The following is a 20,243-nucleotide window of genomic DNA, read 5'->3' on the forward strand; positions in this document are numbered from 1 at the left end:
AGACACACTCTGAAATTCTGTTCTAAAAAGTCAAAAGAAAGCTACCATTGAAAGAAATTCCCAGAAACATTTCCTAGGAGATTTGAGTTATTAACAACAGTAGTTGGCTTACCTGCCATCTCGCTGAGCAGCACCACCTTCCGTCACTGTCTTGACAAATATTCCCAGCTTTTCAAGTCCAGCATCTGCTCCAACACCCATTCCAATAATACTTATACCAAGTCCATCCTCATCTATGAAAAAGGAAAAAAAAAATGTAACAACCTAAGTTTTACACTCGTCCACAATTAGCTGCTGAGATCTATTTGCTGCTTTTAATTTTGTTCTTTGTGAACTATATTGACATGCTTCCTCTGACAGAATTTTTATTCTATGCTGGGGAGCAAGGATGTCAAATTAGACCCCTCAAAAGGCTCATTAGTTTAGTCTCATTTTACTACTGCCAGTGGCTCTTCCATTGTGATCCCTCAAAAAGGTAATAATTTGGTTACTGAGCAATCAATCTGCCTGACTAAATAATATTTTTAAGCACAGACCATACATCCTCAAACATATATATATATATTATTTAAATAAATGTGATCATAATATATCTGGAATTTCCCCTTTATTTATACGGTCTTCTTTTCTTTTTTACTTGGTCCATATTCCCATTCATGTTAATAAGATGGTATGTGTTTCTCAGTACTTTCCTCTGTCCTGCTATACAAGCATATAAACGTATCATCAGATATGATATATACATTATATGCATATAATTAAATATACATATTATATATGGCTTAATTTTCCTTCTTATTTTCTTCACACAAACAAGATCATATTATACCTATTTCTCTCTGCAGCTTACTTTTCTAATCCAATGATACCGCATGGATATCAACTTACATAGCCTTAAATCACTTATAATGCATATTTCATGGTGAGAAGCTGTCGTAACTTATCCAACCATTTCTCTACTAACAGGCATTCACTTTTGTTTCCATTTTACTGGCCCTTTGAACAATACTGACAAACATGTTTTTTAATTCAGTTACAAATCCATATTTCCAATTCTCCTCTCTGTGAACACATATTTTAACATTAATGAAATAAAAGATACACTATGTGCATTCCACATTTTTTGGTTAACATTCAAAGTTATTTTCTGATAGTCTCAAAGTCTTTATAGTAATGGTGTATTAGCTGCATAAAAAATAGATGGTATTAGCTAGTCAGCAGTGGTGGAGTGTTAAAGGAAAACGGGCTCATGTGCTCAATAGAATACTTGATGCTTTTAAAAGCCTTTTTAGCAATAACCTTTTATTTGTTAAGTATTCTCAACTAGTAATTTTTTTTTTTTTTTTGCGGTATGCAGGCCTCTCACTGTTGTGGCCTCTCCTGTTGCAGAGCACAGGCTCCAGACGCGCAGGCTCAGCTGCCATGGCTCATGGGCCCAGCCGCTCCGCGGCATGTGGGATCTTCCCAGACCAGGGCACGAACCTGTGTCCCCTGCATCGGCAGGCAGACTCTCAACCACTGCGCCACCAGGGAAGCCCTCAACTAGTAATTTTTTGAATAAGGTTCATCTCATTGATTATTAGTTACTGCCAGCTTCTGCTTTAAGTATTTCTAAGTACAACTCATAATCCTACATCTTTATTCTACATATGTTTAAAAGTATGTCATTTGGCAAAAGTGATGTGTTTGCTCAGCTGTGTGCTAAAGAAAGCTATGTAGAGTGCTCTCCCTGGAGGAAATGTTTGATGTGATCCCCAGCTGAAGGCACGTCCTCATTGATTCTAGGCACAGGTATCTAGTGTGAAAACTGCTGACTAAATGAGTGATCACTGGAGACTTTCCTTCCTTCCTTACATTTAGAATATTTGCACACGTCATTTCCCATTCTCCTGCTAAAAACTTTCCTACATTCATTACAGTTTTCGAGTTTCTCCCCAGAATGAGTTTTCTTACGCACATGAAGGTTAGATCTGTGCGAAGGCTCTTCCTCATTGGTCACATGTATAAAGTTTCTTCTCTCCCACATGAATTCTCTTATGTATATGAAGGTTAGCTGTATTGCTGAATTATTGCACATATTCATCATATTCATAGGGTTTCTCTAGAGTGTGAATTTGTTCATGTTGATAAAGGGATGAATGACGACCAAAAGCCTTCCCAGTGTTTACATTCAAAGAAGTTTTTTTTTCTTCCTCCAGTGTGTTTGCTCTTGTGTAGTTTAAGAGATGATCTCTGTAGACTTTTCCACATTGAAAAATGTCATAGGGTTTCTCTCCTGTATGAAATCTCTGGTGTGTATTAAGTGTTACCTGAATTCTTCTTCATATTCATTGTATTTATAGGACTTTTTCTTCATTATGAATTATCACGTGTCAAGCCAATGTTGAGTTCCCATACTCAGTATATCGAAAGGGCTCCCCTCAAATGTTGATTCTCTATACTATCATGACATTAAATATAATAGTTACTTCCTGCAAATAACCTGCATGAAAATTATATCTGAGTTTTTAAATCCATTTTCCCTGCCTGGACTCAGGCTTTAGTAAAATTATCTTCTTTCCTTCCATAGCTCCTCTTGATGCTCTAACTGGAAAATTACTCAGATTTGCAAAGCTGAAAACCCAACTGTGGGCAAAACTATAATATCAGCTTGAGCCATCCTCAATCCCATTGCGAACCACATGAAAGACATGGTGATAACCGAAGGAAAATTAAAGAAAGAGTACAATCAACCCACAGAGACCAGGTGACTAATCTCATCTCTGCACAGCTTCTTTGAGATGTCAAGCATGGGTGAAGTCCAAGCCACAACTTCAAGGCCCTGATTCTTGTGGTTGCACCATCAAGAACCCAGCAGCCATCCTGTCTTCCTCTGTATATACTCTCCTAGGAACAGGCAGAGCACTAAGCATGCAAAGCAGCCAGGACAAGATGGAAACAACTATAAGGCTGTGTTAGGAAGATGTTATCACCACCCTCTGGAGGTCAGGAAAAAAAATCTCATGTTAGTTCAGCATTCCCCTCATTGCTAGTGAGATTTGAGCTTGTATACATATGAACTTGGGCCATTAGATTTCCTCTGAAGTAAAGGGCCAATTTTTCTAATGAGTTTTGCCTGACTCTTTTTTCCTCAACATTTCCGAAGACTCTTAGAATATTATAGCTATTAACTCCATGTCATCTATGATAAATATTTCCCCCTTCAAATGTATCACTTATCTCTTGGCTTTGTTTGACAATATTGCCTTTAAGAGTTTAAAATTTTGGATGAGTAAATTGGTCCATCTTTTCTTTTATAATTTCTGATTTTCCATTTTGGTTAAGCCCCTCCTCCCACAAGCCCAGATGATAAATGTAGACATAAATTTTCATCAAATATCTTTGTCATTTTTAATATTTTATTATTTAATTCACGTAGAGTTATTTTTATATATGATATAATGAAAATGATGTTTTCCAACTTAATACTCTTTCAGATAGATGCTTTATGCCAGAACAATTTGTAAAGCACCCTGTCACTTCTAAATTAGAGTATCTTATGTGTCATGTTATTAAATTCTCATGCACACTAACATCTTTCCCTGGACCTTGTATTTTGTTCCACTGATCAACTGCTGTATATATACAATTTGTTCTGATTATAGAGGCTTCACGTTACATTCAGATAGTTGGGAAGTTAAATCCTTTCACATTATTTTCCATACTTCCCTTATGTCTGTATTTTTCCATATAAAATTTAGTATTGTATTATGCAATCCTCTCTAACAATGAAACTCTGATGGCAGTTCTACTTGAACCGCATTAAATTTATTTATTCATTTATAGGTATAGAAGACAGAATAGGAGAGACTTTCCTATACTGAGTCTTCTCATCCAAGAATACAGAATATCTATTTGCTCAGATCTTGTATCTTTAATAGTTATAATACAACTTTTACAGCTTTAATAGCTACAAAATGACAATGATATATCACCTCACACTTGTTACAATGACTATCATCAAAAAGATAAGAGATAACAAGTGTTGGGAAGGATGGGGAGGAAAGAGAACTCGTGCACTCTTGGTGGGAATGTAAATTGCTGGAGACACTATGTAAGACAGTATGGAGATTCCTCAAAAAATTAAAAATAACTACTTCATTTAGTTCTCTTCTATTTTTTCTAGTTTAACTTTTACTATGAAATGTAGCATACAAACAAAAGAGTTTATAAAAACATTTACCTACAAAACATTGCGTAAAACAAAAATAAAGCAAACATTCATGTACTAACAAAGACAGAAAACATTACAAATACTCCAAAAGCCCACTAATGTAAGCCTCCCTGAAATCATAACTCTTCCTTTGGTAACCATTATCCTAAACATGGTGCTACCATTCCTCCCTTTTCTTAATACTACTTTTTAAAGCTACTTATTTGTGTATTTCTAAGGAATATGCTGTTTAATTTTTCCTGGCTTTTAAATTTAAATAAATGGAATTGTACTGAATGGCTTCTTCTGTGATTTGCTTCCCACCCCGCCTCAATTTCATGTTTGTAAGAATCATAACACACTGCTACATGGAACTGTGGCTCCTTCATTTTTACTGCTTAGTAATATTTTATGGAATAGATAATGCTACAATTTATATACCTTTTCCTATCATTGATGATTACTCAGATTGCTCTCATTTTTGCTATTGTAAGCAATACAATGGCCCAGAGCCAAATCCAGCTGTCTTTGTATGGGCCATAAGCTAAGGATGGTTTTTACATTTTTAAATGGATGAAAAGTGTAAGCTTCACTCTTACATTCTCTTTAACCTCAAATGAAAGTGTCTTTTATAGGAACAATTATTGGCCAGTGTTGTTTAGTGTAATAATTGGTATTCTTTATATATTTTTCATCAAGCAATTTTATGCTTAGTACTTACATAGTTTTCAACTCTCTTTCCCAAACATTTGCTGTGTTGAACAAGCTGTTCTTTGTTTCTTTTCCTCCTTGCTAATTGAGAATTATGAAGGAGATATGTTCTTTAAGTCCTTACATATAAGCACATTTCTTTCTTTCATCAGGATAGGTAAATATTCTGGGATGGATAAAGGATCCTTGGATCATTATCCTTTTTCTTCTCAGTGGTGTGTGAAATCATACATACCTCCCCACTCCCAGTGTTACATATAAGAAGTCTGAGGCTAGTCTAATAACTACCTTTTTGCAAGTACCTTTGCTTCTTTGTTTGCTTTGATTTTGACCTGGTATTTTGTAAGATTTTCACTTTATGTTTGAAGATTAGAATTTTCTCAGGCTGTGCCTGAGTATGGGGATTTTTTTTAAAGTCCTTTCACTTGCAACAAATTGGCTAGGACCTTTAAATTATGAGGTTCAGATATATTTTGAGCTCAGAAAAATTTCTTCTATTTTGTCTAATATGTCTCTTGTCCTGTACTGTCTTTTCCCCTTCTATTACAACTTATATATTGGGTCTCCTTCATGATTTTTCTTGGATTTTTTGCTCTGTTTGAAAATTTAAAAATTACTTTGGGACATTTCTTATGTTTGACCTTCTAGATAACCAATTTGAGTCTTAACAATAACCTTTTCAATTCCTCTACTGAAATTTTTAATCTTAAATATTTTTGTTGTTGTTAATTTGCTTAATTAAGAATGTCTTTTTATATATATATTTATTTACTTTATTTATTTACTTTCGGCTGTGTTGGGTCTTCGCTGCTGCATGCGGGCTCTTCTCTAGTTGCGGCGAGCAGGGGCCAGTCTTCGTTGTGGTGTGTGGGCTTCTCATGGCGGTGGCTTCTCTTGTTGCGGAGCATGGGCTCTAGGCGCGTGGGCTTCAGTAGTTGTGGCTGGCGGGCTCTAGAGCACAGGCTCAGTAGTTGTGGCGCACGGTCTTAGCTGCTCCGCAGCATGTGGGATCTTCCCGGACCAGGGATCGAACCTGTGTCCCCTGCGTTGATAGGCGGATTTGCAACCACTGCACCACCAAGAAAGCCCTAAGAATGTCTTTTTAAAGCCACACTTGAACATCTTTATTTGGTTTCTTTGGGTTTTTTTGTTATTCAAGTTGTCATCTGTTTGTTCTGCTTTTTTCCAAAGTTCTCTGAGATGTGCTATTTTTCTGTTCATTAGGTCCTAATTCAGTTCCCAGGTGATGATTTATGATGGTAAACACAGCAGGCTCTGGTCCCGTAGGTCCCAGTTACTGTAGCAGGCAGTCTGTGATTCCAGGGAAAAATCAGGAGCAAACCCCTCTGCTCCTGTCCTCCCTGCTTTCCTTTAGCTTTCTCCCCTCAGAGATGAAGAGGATTCTACTGCCTTCATTCCAAAAATCCACCATTTTCTAAAGGCCCAGCACTCCCCCTATCTACTACATGCAGAATCTAACCATGACCACTCTCCCTCCACCAAAAATCCCCAAAGCAACCACCTGCTCCAAGCTCTCACTTACGGCAGCTCTCTCTGGACTCCTCACCTGCACCAGCGCTTTGCAGGAGTACCAAGAAAACATCAGACCTCACTCACACCTCCCTACTCCTAGTCGCCAACCCAGCCAACTAAAGTAGATGGGTTTCAGTGGAGTGTGTAAGGGAGGAGTCTTTCAATCCACCATCTATACAGAATTCATATAAACTATTTTTGAAATTTAATAAATAAAACCCTCCATGAGAAATAAAGCTTTATCTAATCCTTGGGGGGGGGGGAAAGGCTATACTTAGGGAAAATAAAGTCATTTCTACATTATTAACATAGCAATATAATATTATTAACATTGTAGAGCTCATATACCTTTCTCTAGTTCCACTGGGAAAAGTTCCAGCTTTTCTACACGCTTTTCAAGTTCATACTCGGCTGAAGCAGCCACAGGGTCAACTTCATCATTTCTCCTGTCATAGTCTTCATTGGAGTATGTGCTGAAGACCTGTAGTAAGATACCAACAAAAAGATGAAAATCTAAAAAAGACAGTTTTCTTGATAAAAAAAAAATCTGCTACATATCCAAAACTACGTAAGTTAAAAATTTTGTACGAAGAATTTCTTCTAAACAACTGTTTTGTCATAAAATCAACTGAGATGTTAAGAAAAGGAAAACTGAATCAGAATAAAAATAACTTACTAATTTAAAAAATGTACCACTTTTAATAATTTGAGAGACAGCATTAGCCACAGAATACATTATATGGTTAGCAACATTTATCACTTTTTATAGTATCAGAGTATACCATATTAGCTGCAGTAAAATTAAGGTAAAGCATCTTCAGGCTTTATTTACCGAAGCAAATACCCGCACTGAACCCATTTCATGGTATGACCTATACAAGCCCTGATGTTGCAGTGTGCTGGTTTTATTAGAATTATATTTCAAACACAGAATCATTGAAACTGACTTCTATTCTGTACTGGGCTGTGTTAAGCTCTCATTTGTCATCTCTCATTTTACTTCCATGTAGATATAAATTAAATCCTCATTGAACCTTTTAATGAAATGACTATCAAAATATTGCTCAAGAGCTGCAGAACAAACAGGATATTGGTAGCTCTTTCTTTCTGACCTAAATCATTCAAAAGACTACTAAATGTGGTCTTCAGATGTAGCTGTACATCTTCTTTCTGCTGAAATATTTGTTTTATTTGAAAAGTAACTGGAAATAGGTATACAACCCCTCACTTAATACACTGAAGAATATTTTTTAAAAAGAAATGTATAATTCATCAAGCCTAATTAATTTGCATGATAAAAACTGACATTTTCAATTAAATTCAACAATTATGAAGTATCTAGACTGTGCCTGACAAAACTTTGTCATGTCCTCCCAAATCTAGGAGTGAGTAGTTTTTAAAAATATATACTTTAAAAAGTGATAATAAAAACATCAATAGAAAGCAGGACAGAAGGTCAGAGATGAAAGAAATTAAGTCTATTGCCTATAAAGCTGGCCCTGCTAGTCCAGATGTGCTTTACATTCATATTATTGGAAAACTGGCAACTCTTACATGCTGTATATGGTAACCTATAAACCAGAAATATATACTGCGTACAAAGAAACAGATGTAGTGTGGTTCCTAATTCTACATACTTCTCAAAATCGTATCATTTATAGGTTTTGTACCAGAATGCATAACTGTTTTTCTTCCTGACTTTCAACATGTTTTCATAGCCTTGTACCATTCACTTGGTCTCTACCACATTTCTACAACACAATAAACATTTCTACAACAAAATGAACACTTCTAAACTATGGGGTTTGTACCTTTTAAATTAATCTTTTCATAAAATATGCTTCCTATGCCCCTTCCATAAAACCTTCCAATATTTTTCTTAAATTGTCATGTTTATGACTTTCTCTTAGACAGCCTGTTTGATCTTTCACTTCCCTTATATGTTTTGGTAATCACTTATTTATTCATTCATCAAAAATTTACAAAGAATCAACTCTATGCCAGACATCGTGCTAGACACTGAAGAAGGTACAGTTTCAAGTAGCTCACAGCTCAGTAGGGACATAGAAATCAAAATAAACTAAAATATATGTGATAACTGATGTAACAAAGGAATATACCAAGTAATTTTTTTATTGTCATGAATTTCATGGAGGGGAAAATATTTGAGTTGAACCTTAAATAAACAAAGATTCACATATTCAAATGTAGAAGGGGTGGAATATATATTTCAAATATAAGACACTAGAAAAAATCTATATCTGTATCTTTTGGAAAACATCGACAGTTGAGTGGACCACAGTGCAGCATGCCTAGGGGAGCAAACTTTAACAACATACAAAGAAAGTTACTTGGATCTGGAACGTACATGTCCTGGAAACTATCGGCAGAGATGACCGGAAATTATTCCATTGATGTTTGCCACTTGTCTACTTCTGCTAATAGGTTCAAGTATATGATTGCTAAACAAGGATTCAAACGATATTTATACGGGAACATAACTCAATTTTGCTACCAACTTAATGTATGAATTAAAAAATGTGTGTATACATACACATGTATATATGTGTATATGTGTTTGTGTGTATACACACACATCTGCTATCAAATGTCCTTCCCCAATCAGTCTGGTTTATAAAGTCCATTTGGGGATAACCGGAAATTAAATAAAACAAACAGAAAACTAACTATATGACTACATATTGGAAAACAGTACTTTAAATAATGTTTGAGGCATGTAGCAATCAGATGACCATATCACCATTTAATTCTGTAGAGAAGAAATAATGTAATATACTTTTCATCTTCAGCTTGTTCATAGTCTGGTAAATTATGTGGGCACATAGGTAAAACCTATAAATACATGAAACAGAAAAGCCAGAATTCATTATTTGCAAATTAAGCTTTTGTTTACCTGGAGAATCCAAGAGGTTAAACAGAAAAACTGTTAGAATGAACAAGAGTTCAGTGAAAACAGAATTTCAAAACTACCAAAAAAGCCCATAATAGCTTTAGAAAATATAACAGAAAAGATCAGAAATTATAAAATACTCAAGAATTGCTGATTATAAATGTGCAAGGATATCCTTTATCTATAAAACTTAACTGAAAAATTCAAAAAGCCTTGAAGAAGTGTAATGCCATACTATGTTATTGGATTAAAATCCTTAATATTGTAAAAACCTCTATGATCCTAAATTACTGTAAATGTCTCTTTGCCCCAATTTAATTTATGAATTCAGGGCAATCAAAATTAAAATCCCACTAACATTTTTCATGGAAACTAACAAGCTGCTAGCAAACAAGGAATAAGGATGGAAATAGACCCTATCAGATACCAAAACATACAATAAAACTTAAGGCAGTGCAGTTTATTAAGGCAGTGCAGTTTGCCCCAAGACAGATCTATTTTTGTACTCTATTCTGTTTCACTCCTCTACTTTTCTATTCAAATTAGCTTGGGTGGTCTATTCAATAAATAGTAGGGAAAGAATGAGATATCCATATGAAAAAAGATTCCTATTTCATATGATTAACAAAAAGTAAAACTTAACATTGGTTAAGAACAAAAATTATAAACTATTAAACTGCTAAAAGAAAATATGGGAGAATATTTAACAGGCTAGAGAGGACATTCCCAAAAAGCCGAAGACCCTAGAAATCCTAAAGAAAATGAGTAAACTATTTGATTAAAAATTAATGCTAAAAACTTCTAGGTAACAAAATATACCATAATGAAATTACAAAACAAGTCAAATATTAGGAGAATATATTGCCAAATATCAAATTGAAATATGAATATTCATAATATAAAAAGGGTTTTATCAACTTAACTACATCTGTAAGTAGGGGAAAGGAAACTGAGAATTCAACAAAGACATATCAATAAATGATGTAAAGATGCTCAACTTCATTAAAAATTAAGCAAATTCAAGAAGTAAATACTATATATTCACCCACAGGATGATTTTTTTTTTAAAAAAAGACTGCACATCCAGTGTTTGTGAGGATATAGGAAAAAGAATACACTTGGAAAAGCAGGAAAAAGGTCGCAGTTTGAGAATAGCTATCAAGATTTTAAATGTAAATGCCTTTGATCCAATAACGCTATACCTAAGTATTTATAGAGATACTTGCAGGTGTGCACAGATACCTGTGCAAGGAAGTTCATTACAGAACTATTTATAATAGCCTAAGATGGAAAATTACCTAAATGTCCAATGATAGAGAAAATGTCTTACTAAATTATAATATATACAAATATGTAATTTCATGCAATGATTTAAAAGATCTCCGCTGACATGAAAGTCTCTGAAATACATATATTATTTAACCAAAAAAGCACATGGCAGATATACCTATATCTACTGATATATCCTTTTGTATCTATTTATATATTTCTATATATACATATATAGGTATAAATATGTTCTCAATTGGTATGATCCTAACTTTAAATTAAATACCTCCTAAATTCTCTAGCTATGTAGCTCTTGCCAAATTGTAAAACCACTCTAAGCCTCAGTTTCATTATTCACAAAATGGCTATTATAATAATAATACCTACCGCATAAAGTTGCTGTAAGAATGAAATGAGATAGTCCAAATAATTACGCTGGGTTCAATGTCAGGGGAGGGAAAGCTGTTCCAGGGTAATATGAGAGATAACAATATTGCCCCAGATACCTACACTCACCTCATATTCTCATTTATAAATAAGTTTTGAATATTTAATCCACTATGATGCTTAATGCCCTTGGAACAAAAATCTGCAAGACTAATTTAGTATTATAATGTAGACTGGCCTGCCAAAATCCCTACCTGTGTCCAGAGCACTACAGTATCATTACACAATGGCTCATCATCTGCCGCCAGGCTTTGTTTTGCCTTCATCAGGTAGAACCTCAGAGATGAAAGGAAAATTGACCTAGGTAAAGACTTCTCCTTTCATCAATATGGTCATGACTCTTTCAGTATTCTTATAATAGTTCTATCATTTTTATTTATATTACCATAACTGCTCTACAAATATATATGAATAGTTAATTACACAAATAATAATCAGAGCTCCATCATGATACCACTGCAATGCAAAAAACTAAAGGCCAACAGCATCCTGGGTCCTAATATTCAACGCCATTCAAGATATAAACATATATATTTAGTTCAGTCACCTTCACATTGTTCCTGCTTTATTTCACTGAGAAAAGCAAACAAAAGGATGTTTACATTTAAGACTTCTTGTTTCAGAGCCAACGAGTGATATTCTATTCCTTGATCAAAGGAAACAAAACAAGACCATATCCCTTGCTTTGCAGCAGAGGCAGGCTTTTAGGGATAACAAGTTTACGAATACAGTTAGCAATGACATTTCTGACCCAGCAACCCAAGGCTATGGAAAACAAAGTTAAAATTAGCTTATAAGATTTCAACTAGAATCATTCTTTTTCACATTTCTGGTAGTTTGAGCTCCAACACTTTTTCAAAACAACAGCAACATTTTTTTCAACAATAAGGAAAAAAAAACCTTATTTCCTTTACTTCCTTATAACACATTTTCTTTAGTCAATGCAGGTCAAAATGAATTCAGGATCAGTCCATATCTTAAAGTTTTAAAAACAAATCTGGCGATAAACCATCCTCAGAAAGGAGGATCCTGACAGCCTTAAAACATCAGTTTCCTTTTTGTCCCTCACTGATTTATGATATAAGAATTATAGTTTCTTGACTGCCTACTGTGTGCCAGGGAATATGTTAGCTTCTTGTACTAAATTGACATAAGCCAAACTGAAGTGCACAATTATCAGGCATTTGGGGGTAAGCGTTGGCAATCTCCAAAGATTCTAAATAAGTGAGAGCTTTCTGCTGCATATAAACACATTGATGAGCAGGAGGATGGAAGAAAAAGACCCACAGCTCTTGCAAGCTCAGTGAAGTCTCAGATTTCTGTCCTTTAGTTATTCTGACAAGTAACCTGCATGGAGGTATACTTAAAGCAACTGTGACAATATTCTACAGTAGGATGTGTCTAATTTTCTAACTGGATCCCTCAATGGAATCCTACATTTCAGAAAACAGGACCAAATGAGAACTAGAGTTAGGTGTTACTCTAAAAGCTTAGCTTGCTTGACTCAAAGTCCATTTACATAAAATATTTCTAAAACCAATCCACATATGTTCAACATTATGCATTTCACCAATTATTTGTAACATCCCCAACATTAATAAACCTTACTATTTAAAGTATGCATCGCTGGAATGTAGACTTCTAATTAGGGACTTTCAACTACTAATCCTAGAGTGAAGATTCATGATTGTTATACCTAGAATGCTAACTAAAGGCTCCTAAAACAAAGTTATTACCATAAATATGGTGATATGTGTGCTGAAATAACTGGAAGTAAATTACAGACAATATAAAACATTACACAAGTAATCTTTAACTCGTGTACCAACTGATCCAGTAAGTAAGGCAGAAAAGAGGAAAGATTTGAAGCTCAGAGAACAATATACATGGTATATATGAGGATAACTACTAAAGACAAAGTCTATAAGGACAAAAGGTATATTTCACTAATTGTAAGCCTAGTATTTTCATGAATAACTAAAGAACAGGAAGTGAAAAAATAAATATACATAATGGGAGGTAGACAGCAAGGCTAGTCAAAAGGAAACACAGGATTGAGGGGAAGATGGCGGAGGAGTAAGACGCGGAGATCACCTTCCTCTCCACAGATACACGAGAAATACATCTACACGAGGAACAACTCCTACAGAACACCTACTGAACGCTGGCAAAAGACCTCACACACCCCAAAAGGCAAGAAACTCCCCACGTACCTGGGTAGGGCAAAAGAAAAATGAATAAACAGAGACGAAAGGACACGGACGGGACCTGCACCAGTGGGAAGGAGCTGTGAAGGAGGAAGGTTTTCCACACACTAGGAAGCCCCTTTGCGGGCGGAGACTGCGGGTGGCTGAGGGGGAAAGCTTCGGGGCCGCGGAGGAGAGCACAGCAACAGCCGTGCGGAGGGCAAAGTGGGGAGATTCCCGCACAGAGGATCGTTGCTGACCGGCACTCACCAGACTGAGAGGCTTGTCCGCTCACCCGCCGGGGCGGGCGGGGCTGGGAGCTGAGGCTTGGGCTTTGGTCGGAGCGCAGGGAGAGGACTGGCGGCGTGAGCACAGCCTGAAGGGGTTAGTGCGCCACGGCTAGCCGGGAAGGAGTCCAGGAAAAAGTCTGGACCTGCCGAAGAGGCAAGAGACTTTTTCTTTCCTCTTTGTTTCCTGGTGCGCGAGGAGAGGGGATTAAGAGCGCTGCTTAAAGGAGCTCCAGAGACAGGCGCGAGCCGCGGCTAAAAGCGCGGACCCCAGAGACGGGTATGAGACGCTAAGGCTGCTGCTGCCGCCACCAAGAAGCCTGTGTGCGAGCACAGGTCACTCTCCACACCTCCCTTCCGGGGAGCCTGTGCAGCCCGCCACTGCCTGGGTCCCGGGCTCCAGGGACAACTTCCCCGGGAGAACGAACAGCGCGCCTCAGGCTGGTGCAACGTCACGCCGGCCTCTGCCGACGCAGGCCCGCCCCGCACGCCGTGCCCCTCCTCTGCCGACGCAGGCCCGCCCCGCACTCCGTGCCCCTCCCTCCCCCACCCCCCCGACCTGAGTGAGCCAGAGCCCCCGAAGCAGCTGCTCCTTTAACCCCGTCCTGTCTGAGTGAAGAACAGGCACCCTGAGGCGAGGCCAGATCCAAAGCTGAGCCCCTGGGAGCTGTGTGAACAAAGAGAAAGGGAAATCTCTCCCAGCAGCCTCAGGTGTAGCGGATTAAAGCTCCACAATCAATTTGATATACCCTGCATCTGTGCAATACATGAATAGACAAGGAATCATCCCAAATTGAGGTGGCTTTGAGAGCAAGATTTATGATTTTTTCCCCTTTTCCTCTTTTTGTGAGTGTGTATGTGTACGCTTCCGTGTGAGATTTTGTCCCTATAGCTTTGCTTCCACCATTTGTCCTACGGTTCTACCCGTCCGTTTTTAAAAATATTTTTTCTTAATAATTATTTATTATTTTAAAAACTTTATTATATTTTATTTTACTTTATCTTTTTTCCTTCCTTCCCTCCTTCCTTCCTTCCTTCCTCCCTCCCTCCTTTCTTGCTTTCTACTTCTACTAATTCTTTCCTTCTAATTTTTCTCCCTTTTATTCTGAGCTGTGTGCAGGAAAGGCTCTTGGTGCTGCAGCCAGGAGTCAGTGCTGTGCCTCGGAGGTGGGAGAGCCAACTTCAGGACACTGGTCCACAAGAGACCTCCCAGCGCCACATAATATCAAACGGCGAAAATCTCCCAGAGATCTCCATCTCAACACCAGCACCCAGCTTCACTCAACGACCAGCAAGCTACAGTGCTGGACACCCTATGCCAAACAACTACCAAGACAGGAACACAACGCCACCCATTAGCAGAGAGGCTGCCCAAAATCATAAGAAGTCCACAGACAACCCCAAAACACACCACCAGACGTGGACCTGCCCACCAGAAAGACAAGATCCAGCCTCATCCACCAGAACACAGGCACTAGTCCCCTCCACCAGGAAGCCTTCACAACCCACTGAACCAACCTTAGCCACTGGGGTCAGACACCAAGAACAGCGGGAACGACGAACCTACAGCCTGCAAAGAGGAGACCCCAAACACAGTAAGATAAGCAAAATGAGAAGACAGAAAAACACACAGCAGATGAAGGAGCAAGATAAAAACCCACCAGACCTAACAAATGAGGAGGAAATAGGCAGTCTACCTGAAAAAGAATTCAGAATGATAGTAAAGATGATCCAAAATCTTGGAAATAGAATAGAGAAAATGCAAGAAACATTTAACAAGGACCTAGAAGAACTAAAGATAAAACAAACAACGATGAACAACACAATAAATGAAATTAAAAATACTCTAGAAGGGATCAATAGCAGAGTAACTGAGGCAGAAGAACGGATAAGTGACCTGGAAGATAAGATAGTGGAAATAACTACTGCAGAGCAGAATAAAGGAAAAAGAATGAAAGGAACCGAGGACAGTCTCAGAGACCTCTGGGACAACATTAAATGCACCAACATTCGAATTGTAGGAGTTCCAGAAGAAGAAGAGAAAAAGAAAGGGACTGAGAAAATATTTGAAGAGATTATAGTTGAAAACTTCCCTAATACGGGAAAGGAAATAGTTAATCAAGTCCAGGAAGCACAGCGAGTCCCATACAGGATAAATCCAAGGAGAAACACGCCCAAACACATATTAATCAAACTGTCAAAAATTAAATACAAAGAAAACATATTAAAAGCAGCAAGGGAAAAACAACAAATAACACACAAGAGAATCCCCATAATGTTAACAGCTGATCTTTCAGCAGAAACTCTGCAAGCCAGAAGGGACTGGCAGGACATATTTAAAGTGATGAAGGAGAAAAACCTGCCACCAAGATTATGCTACCCAGCAATGATCTCATTCAGATTTGATGGAGAAATTAAAACCTTTACAGACAAGCAAAAGCTGAGAGTTCAGCACCACCAAACCAGCTTTACAACAAATGCTAAAGGATCTTCTCTAGGCAAGAAACACAGAGAAGGAAAAGACCTATAATAACGAACCCAAAACAATTAAGAAAATGGGAATAGAAACATACATATTGATAATTACCTTAACTGTAAATGGGTTAAATGCTCCCACCAAAAGACACAGACTGGCTGAATGGATACAAAAACAAGACGTGTATATATGCTGTCTACAAGAGACCCAACTCAGACCTAGAGACACATACAGTTGAAAGTGAGGGGGTGGAAAAGGATATTCCATGCAAATGGAAACCAAAAGAAAGCTGGAGTAGCAATTCTCATGTAAAAAATAGACTTTAAAATAAAGACTATTAGAAGAGACAAAGAAGGACATTACATAATGATCAAGGGATCGATCCAAGAAGAAGATATAACAATTGTAAATATTTATGCACCCAACATAGGAGTACCTCAATACATAAGGCAAATACTAACAGCCATAAAAGGGGAGATCGACAGTAACACATTCATAGTAGGGGACTTTAACACCCCACTTTCACCAATGGACAGATCATCCAAAATGAAAATAAATAAGGAAACACAAGCTTTAAATGATACATTAAACAAGATGGACTTAATTGATATTTATAGGACATTCCATCCAAAAACAACAGAATACATTTTCTTCTCAAGTGCTCATGGAACATTCTCCAGGATAGATCATATCTTGGGTCACAAATCAAGCCTTGGTAAATTTAAGAAAATTGAAATCGTATCAAGTATCTTTTCCGACCACAATGCTATGAGACTAGATATCAATAACAGGAAAAGATCTGTAAAAAATACAAACACATGGAGGCTAAAAAATACACGACTTAATAACGAAGTGATCACTGAAGAAATCAAAGAGGAAATCAAAAAATACCTAGAAACAAATGACAATGGAGACACGATGACCCAAAACCTATGCGATGCAGCAAAAGCAGTTCTAAGAGGGAAGTTTATAGCAATACAATCCAACCTTAAGAAACAGGAAACATCTCGAATAAACAACCTAACATTGCACCTAAAGCAATTAGAGAAAGAAGAACAGAAAAACCCCAACGTTAGCAGAAGGAAAGAAATCATAAAGATCAGATCAGAAATAAATGAAAAAGAAATGAAGGAAACGATAGCAAAGATCAATAAAACTAAAAGCTGGGTCTTTGAGAAGATAAACAAAATTGATAAACCATTAGCCAGACTCATCCAGAAACAACGGGAGAAGACTCAAATCAATAGAATTAGAAATGAAAAAGGAGAAGTAACAACTGACACTGCAGAAATACAAAAGATCATGAGAGATTACTACAAGCAACTCTATGCCAATAAAATGGACAACCTGGAAGAAATGGACAAATTGTTAGAAATGCACAACCTGCCAAGACTGAATCAGGGAAAACTAGAAAATATGAACAGATTAATCTTAAGCACTGAAATTGAAACTGTGATTAAAAATCTTCCAAGAAACAAAAGCCCAGGACCAGATGGCTTCACAGGCAAATTCTATCAAACATTTAGAGAAGAGCTAATACCTATCCTTCTCCAACTCTTCCAAAATACAGCAGAGGGAGGAACACTCGCAAACTCATTTTACGAGGCCACCATCACCTTGATACCAACACCAGACAAGGATGTCACAAAGAAAGAAAACTACAGGTCAATATCACTGATGAACATAGATGCAAAAATCCTCAACAAAATACTAGCAAACAGAATCCAACAGAACATTAAAAGGATCATACACCATGATCAAGTGGGGTTTATTCCAGGAATGCAAGGATTCTTCAATATATGCAAATCAATCAACGTGATACACCATATTAACAAATTGAAGGAGAAAAACCATATGATCATCTCAATAGATGCAGAGAAAGCTTTCGACAAAATTCAACACACATTTATCATAAAAACCCTGCAGAAAGTAGGCATAGAGGGAACTTTCCTCAGCATAATAAAGGCCATATATGACAAACCCACAGCCAACATCATCCTCAATGGTGAAAAACTGAAAGCATTTCCACTAAGATCAGGAACAAGACAAGGCTGCCCACTCTCACCACTTTTATTCAACATAGTTTTGGAAGTTTTAGCCACAGCAATCAGAAAAGAAAAGGAAATAAAAGGAATCCAAATCAAAAAAGAAGAAAAAAAGGTGTCACTGTTTGCAGATGACATGATACTATACATAGGGAATCCTAAAGATGCTACCAAAAAACTACTAATCAATGAATTTGGTAAAGTAGCAGGATACAAAATTAATGCACAGAAATCTCTGGCATTCCTATACACTAAGGCTGAAAAATCTGAAAGTGAAATAAAGAAAACATTCCCATTTACCATTGCAATAAAAAGAATAAAATATCTAGGAATAAACCTACCTAAGGAGACAACAGACCTGTATGCAGAAAATTATAAGACAGTGATGAAAGAAATTAAAGATGATACAAATAGATGGAGAGATATACCATGTTCTTGGACTGGAAGATTCAACATTATGAAAATGACTCTACTACCCAAAGCAATCTGCAGATTCAATGCAGTCCCTATCAAACTACCACTGGCATTTTTCACAGAACTAGAACAAAAAATTCCACAATTTGTATGGAAACACAAAAGACCCCGAATAGCCAAACAATCTTGAGAATGAAAACCGGAGCTGGAGGAATCAGGCTCCCTGACTTCAGACTCTACTATAAAGCTACAGTAATCAAGAAAGTAATGGTACTGGCACAAAAACAGAAAGATAGATCAATGGAACAGGATAGAAAGCCCAGAGATAAACCCACGCACATATGGTCACCTTATCTTTGATAAAGGAGGCAGGAATGTACAGTGGAGAAAGGACAGCCTCTTCAATAAGTGGTGCTGGGAAAACTGGACAGGTACATGTAAAAGTATGAGATTAGATCACTCCCTAACACCATACACAAAAATAAGCTCAAAATGGATTAAAGACCTAAATGTAAGGCCAGAAACTATCAAACTCTTAGAGGAAAATATAGGCAGAACACTCTATGACATAAATCACAGCAAGCTCCTTTTTGACCCACCTCCTATAGAAATGGAAAGAAAAACAAAAATAAACAAATGGGACCTAATGAAAGTTCAAAGCTTTTGCACAGCAAAGGAAACCATAAACAAGACCAAAAGACAACCCTCAGAATGGGAGAAAATATTTGCAAATGAAGCAACTGACAAAGGATTAGTTTCCAAAATTTATAAGCAGCTCATGCAGCTCAATAACAAAAAAACAAACAACCCAATCCAGTAATGGGCAGAAGACCTAAATAGACATTTCTCCAAAGAAGATATACAGACTGCAAACAAACACATGAAGGAATGCTCAAGATCATTAATCATTAGAGAAATGCAAGTCAAAACTACAATGAGATATCATCTCACTCCAGTCAGAATGGCCATCATCAAAATATCTAGAAACAATAAATGCTGGAGAGGGTATGGAGAAAAGGGAACACTCTTGCACTGCTGGTGGGAATGTGAATTTGTACAGCCACTATGGAGAACAGTATGGAGGTTCCTTAAAAAACTGCAAATAGAACTACCATATGACCCAGCAATCTCACTACTGGGCATATACCCTGAGAAAACCATAATTCAAAAAGAGTCATGTACCAAAATGTTCATTGCAGCTCTATTTACAATAGCCAGGAGATGGAAACAACCTAAGTGTCCATCATCGGATGAATGGATAAAGAAGACGTGGCACATATATAAAATGGAATATTAGCCATAAAAAGAAACGAAGTTGAGCTATTTGTAATGAGGTGGATGGACCTAGAGTCTGTCATACAGAGTGAAGTAAGAAAGAGAAAGACAAATACTGTATGCTAACACATATATATGGAATTTAAGAAAAACAAAATGTCATGAAGAACCTAGGGGTAAGACAGGAATAAAGACACAGACCTACTAGAGAATGAACTTGAGGATATGGGGAGGGGGAAGAGTAAGCTGTGACAAAGTGAGAAAGTGTCATGGACATATATACACTACCACATGTAAAATAGATAGCTAGTGGGAAGCAGCTGCAAAGCACAGGGAGATCAGCTCAGTGCTTGGTGACCACCTAGAGGGGTGGGATAGGGAGGTTGGGAGGGAGGGAGACGCAAAAGGGAAGAGATACGGGAACATATGTCTATGTATAACTGATTCACTTTGTTATAAAGCAGAAACTAACACACCATTGTAAAGCAATTATACTC

General features: G+C 37.2%; 1 protein-coding gene across 3 annotated transcripts in view; it reads right to left on the reverse strand.

The window, feature by feature from the left end:
* PPP1R9A (protein phosphatase 1 regulatory subunit 9A) overlaps nt 1-20,243 on the reverse strand; it is a 319,708-nt gene that overhangs the window by 140,936 nt on the left and 158,529 nt on the right. For all 3 annotated transcript variants that reach the window (XM_060020512.1, XM_060020511.1, XM_060020513.1), the window contains exons 2-3: nt 6,785-6,917; nt 113-233 (exon numbers count right to left, since the gene is read on the reverse strand). In XM_060020512.1, the coding sequence (XP_059876495.1) occupies nt 113-233; nt 6,785-6,917 (254 nt within the window). The remainder of the gene's footprint in view (nt 1-112; nt 234-6,784; nt 6,918-20,243) is intronic.

This window comes from Delphinus delphis, chromosome 9 (genome assembly GCF_949987515.2).
Source record: "Delphinus delphis chromosome 9, mDelDel1.2, whole genome shotgun sequence".
In the NCBI taxonomy this organism is placed as follows: Eukaryota; Metazoa; Chordata; class Mammalia; order Artiodactyla; family Delphinidae; genus Delphinus; species Delphinus delphis.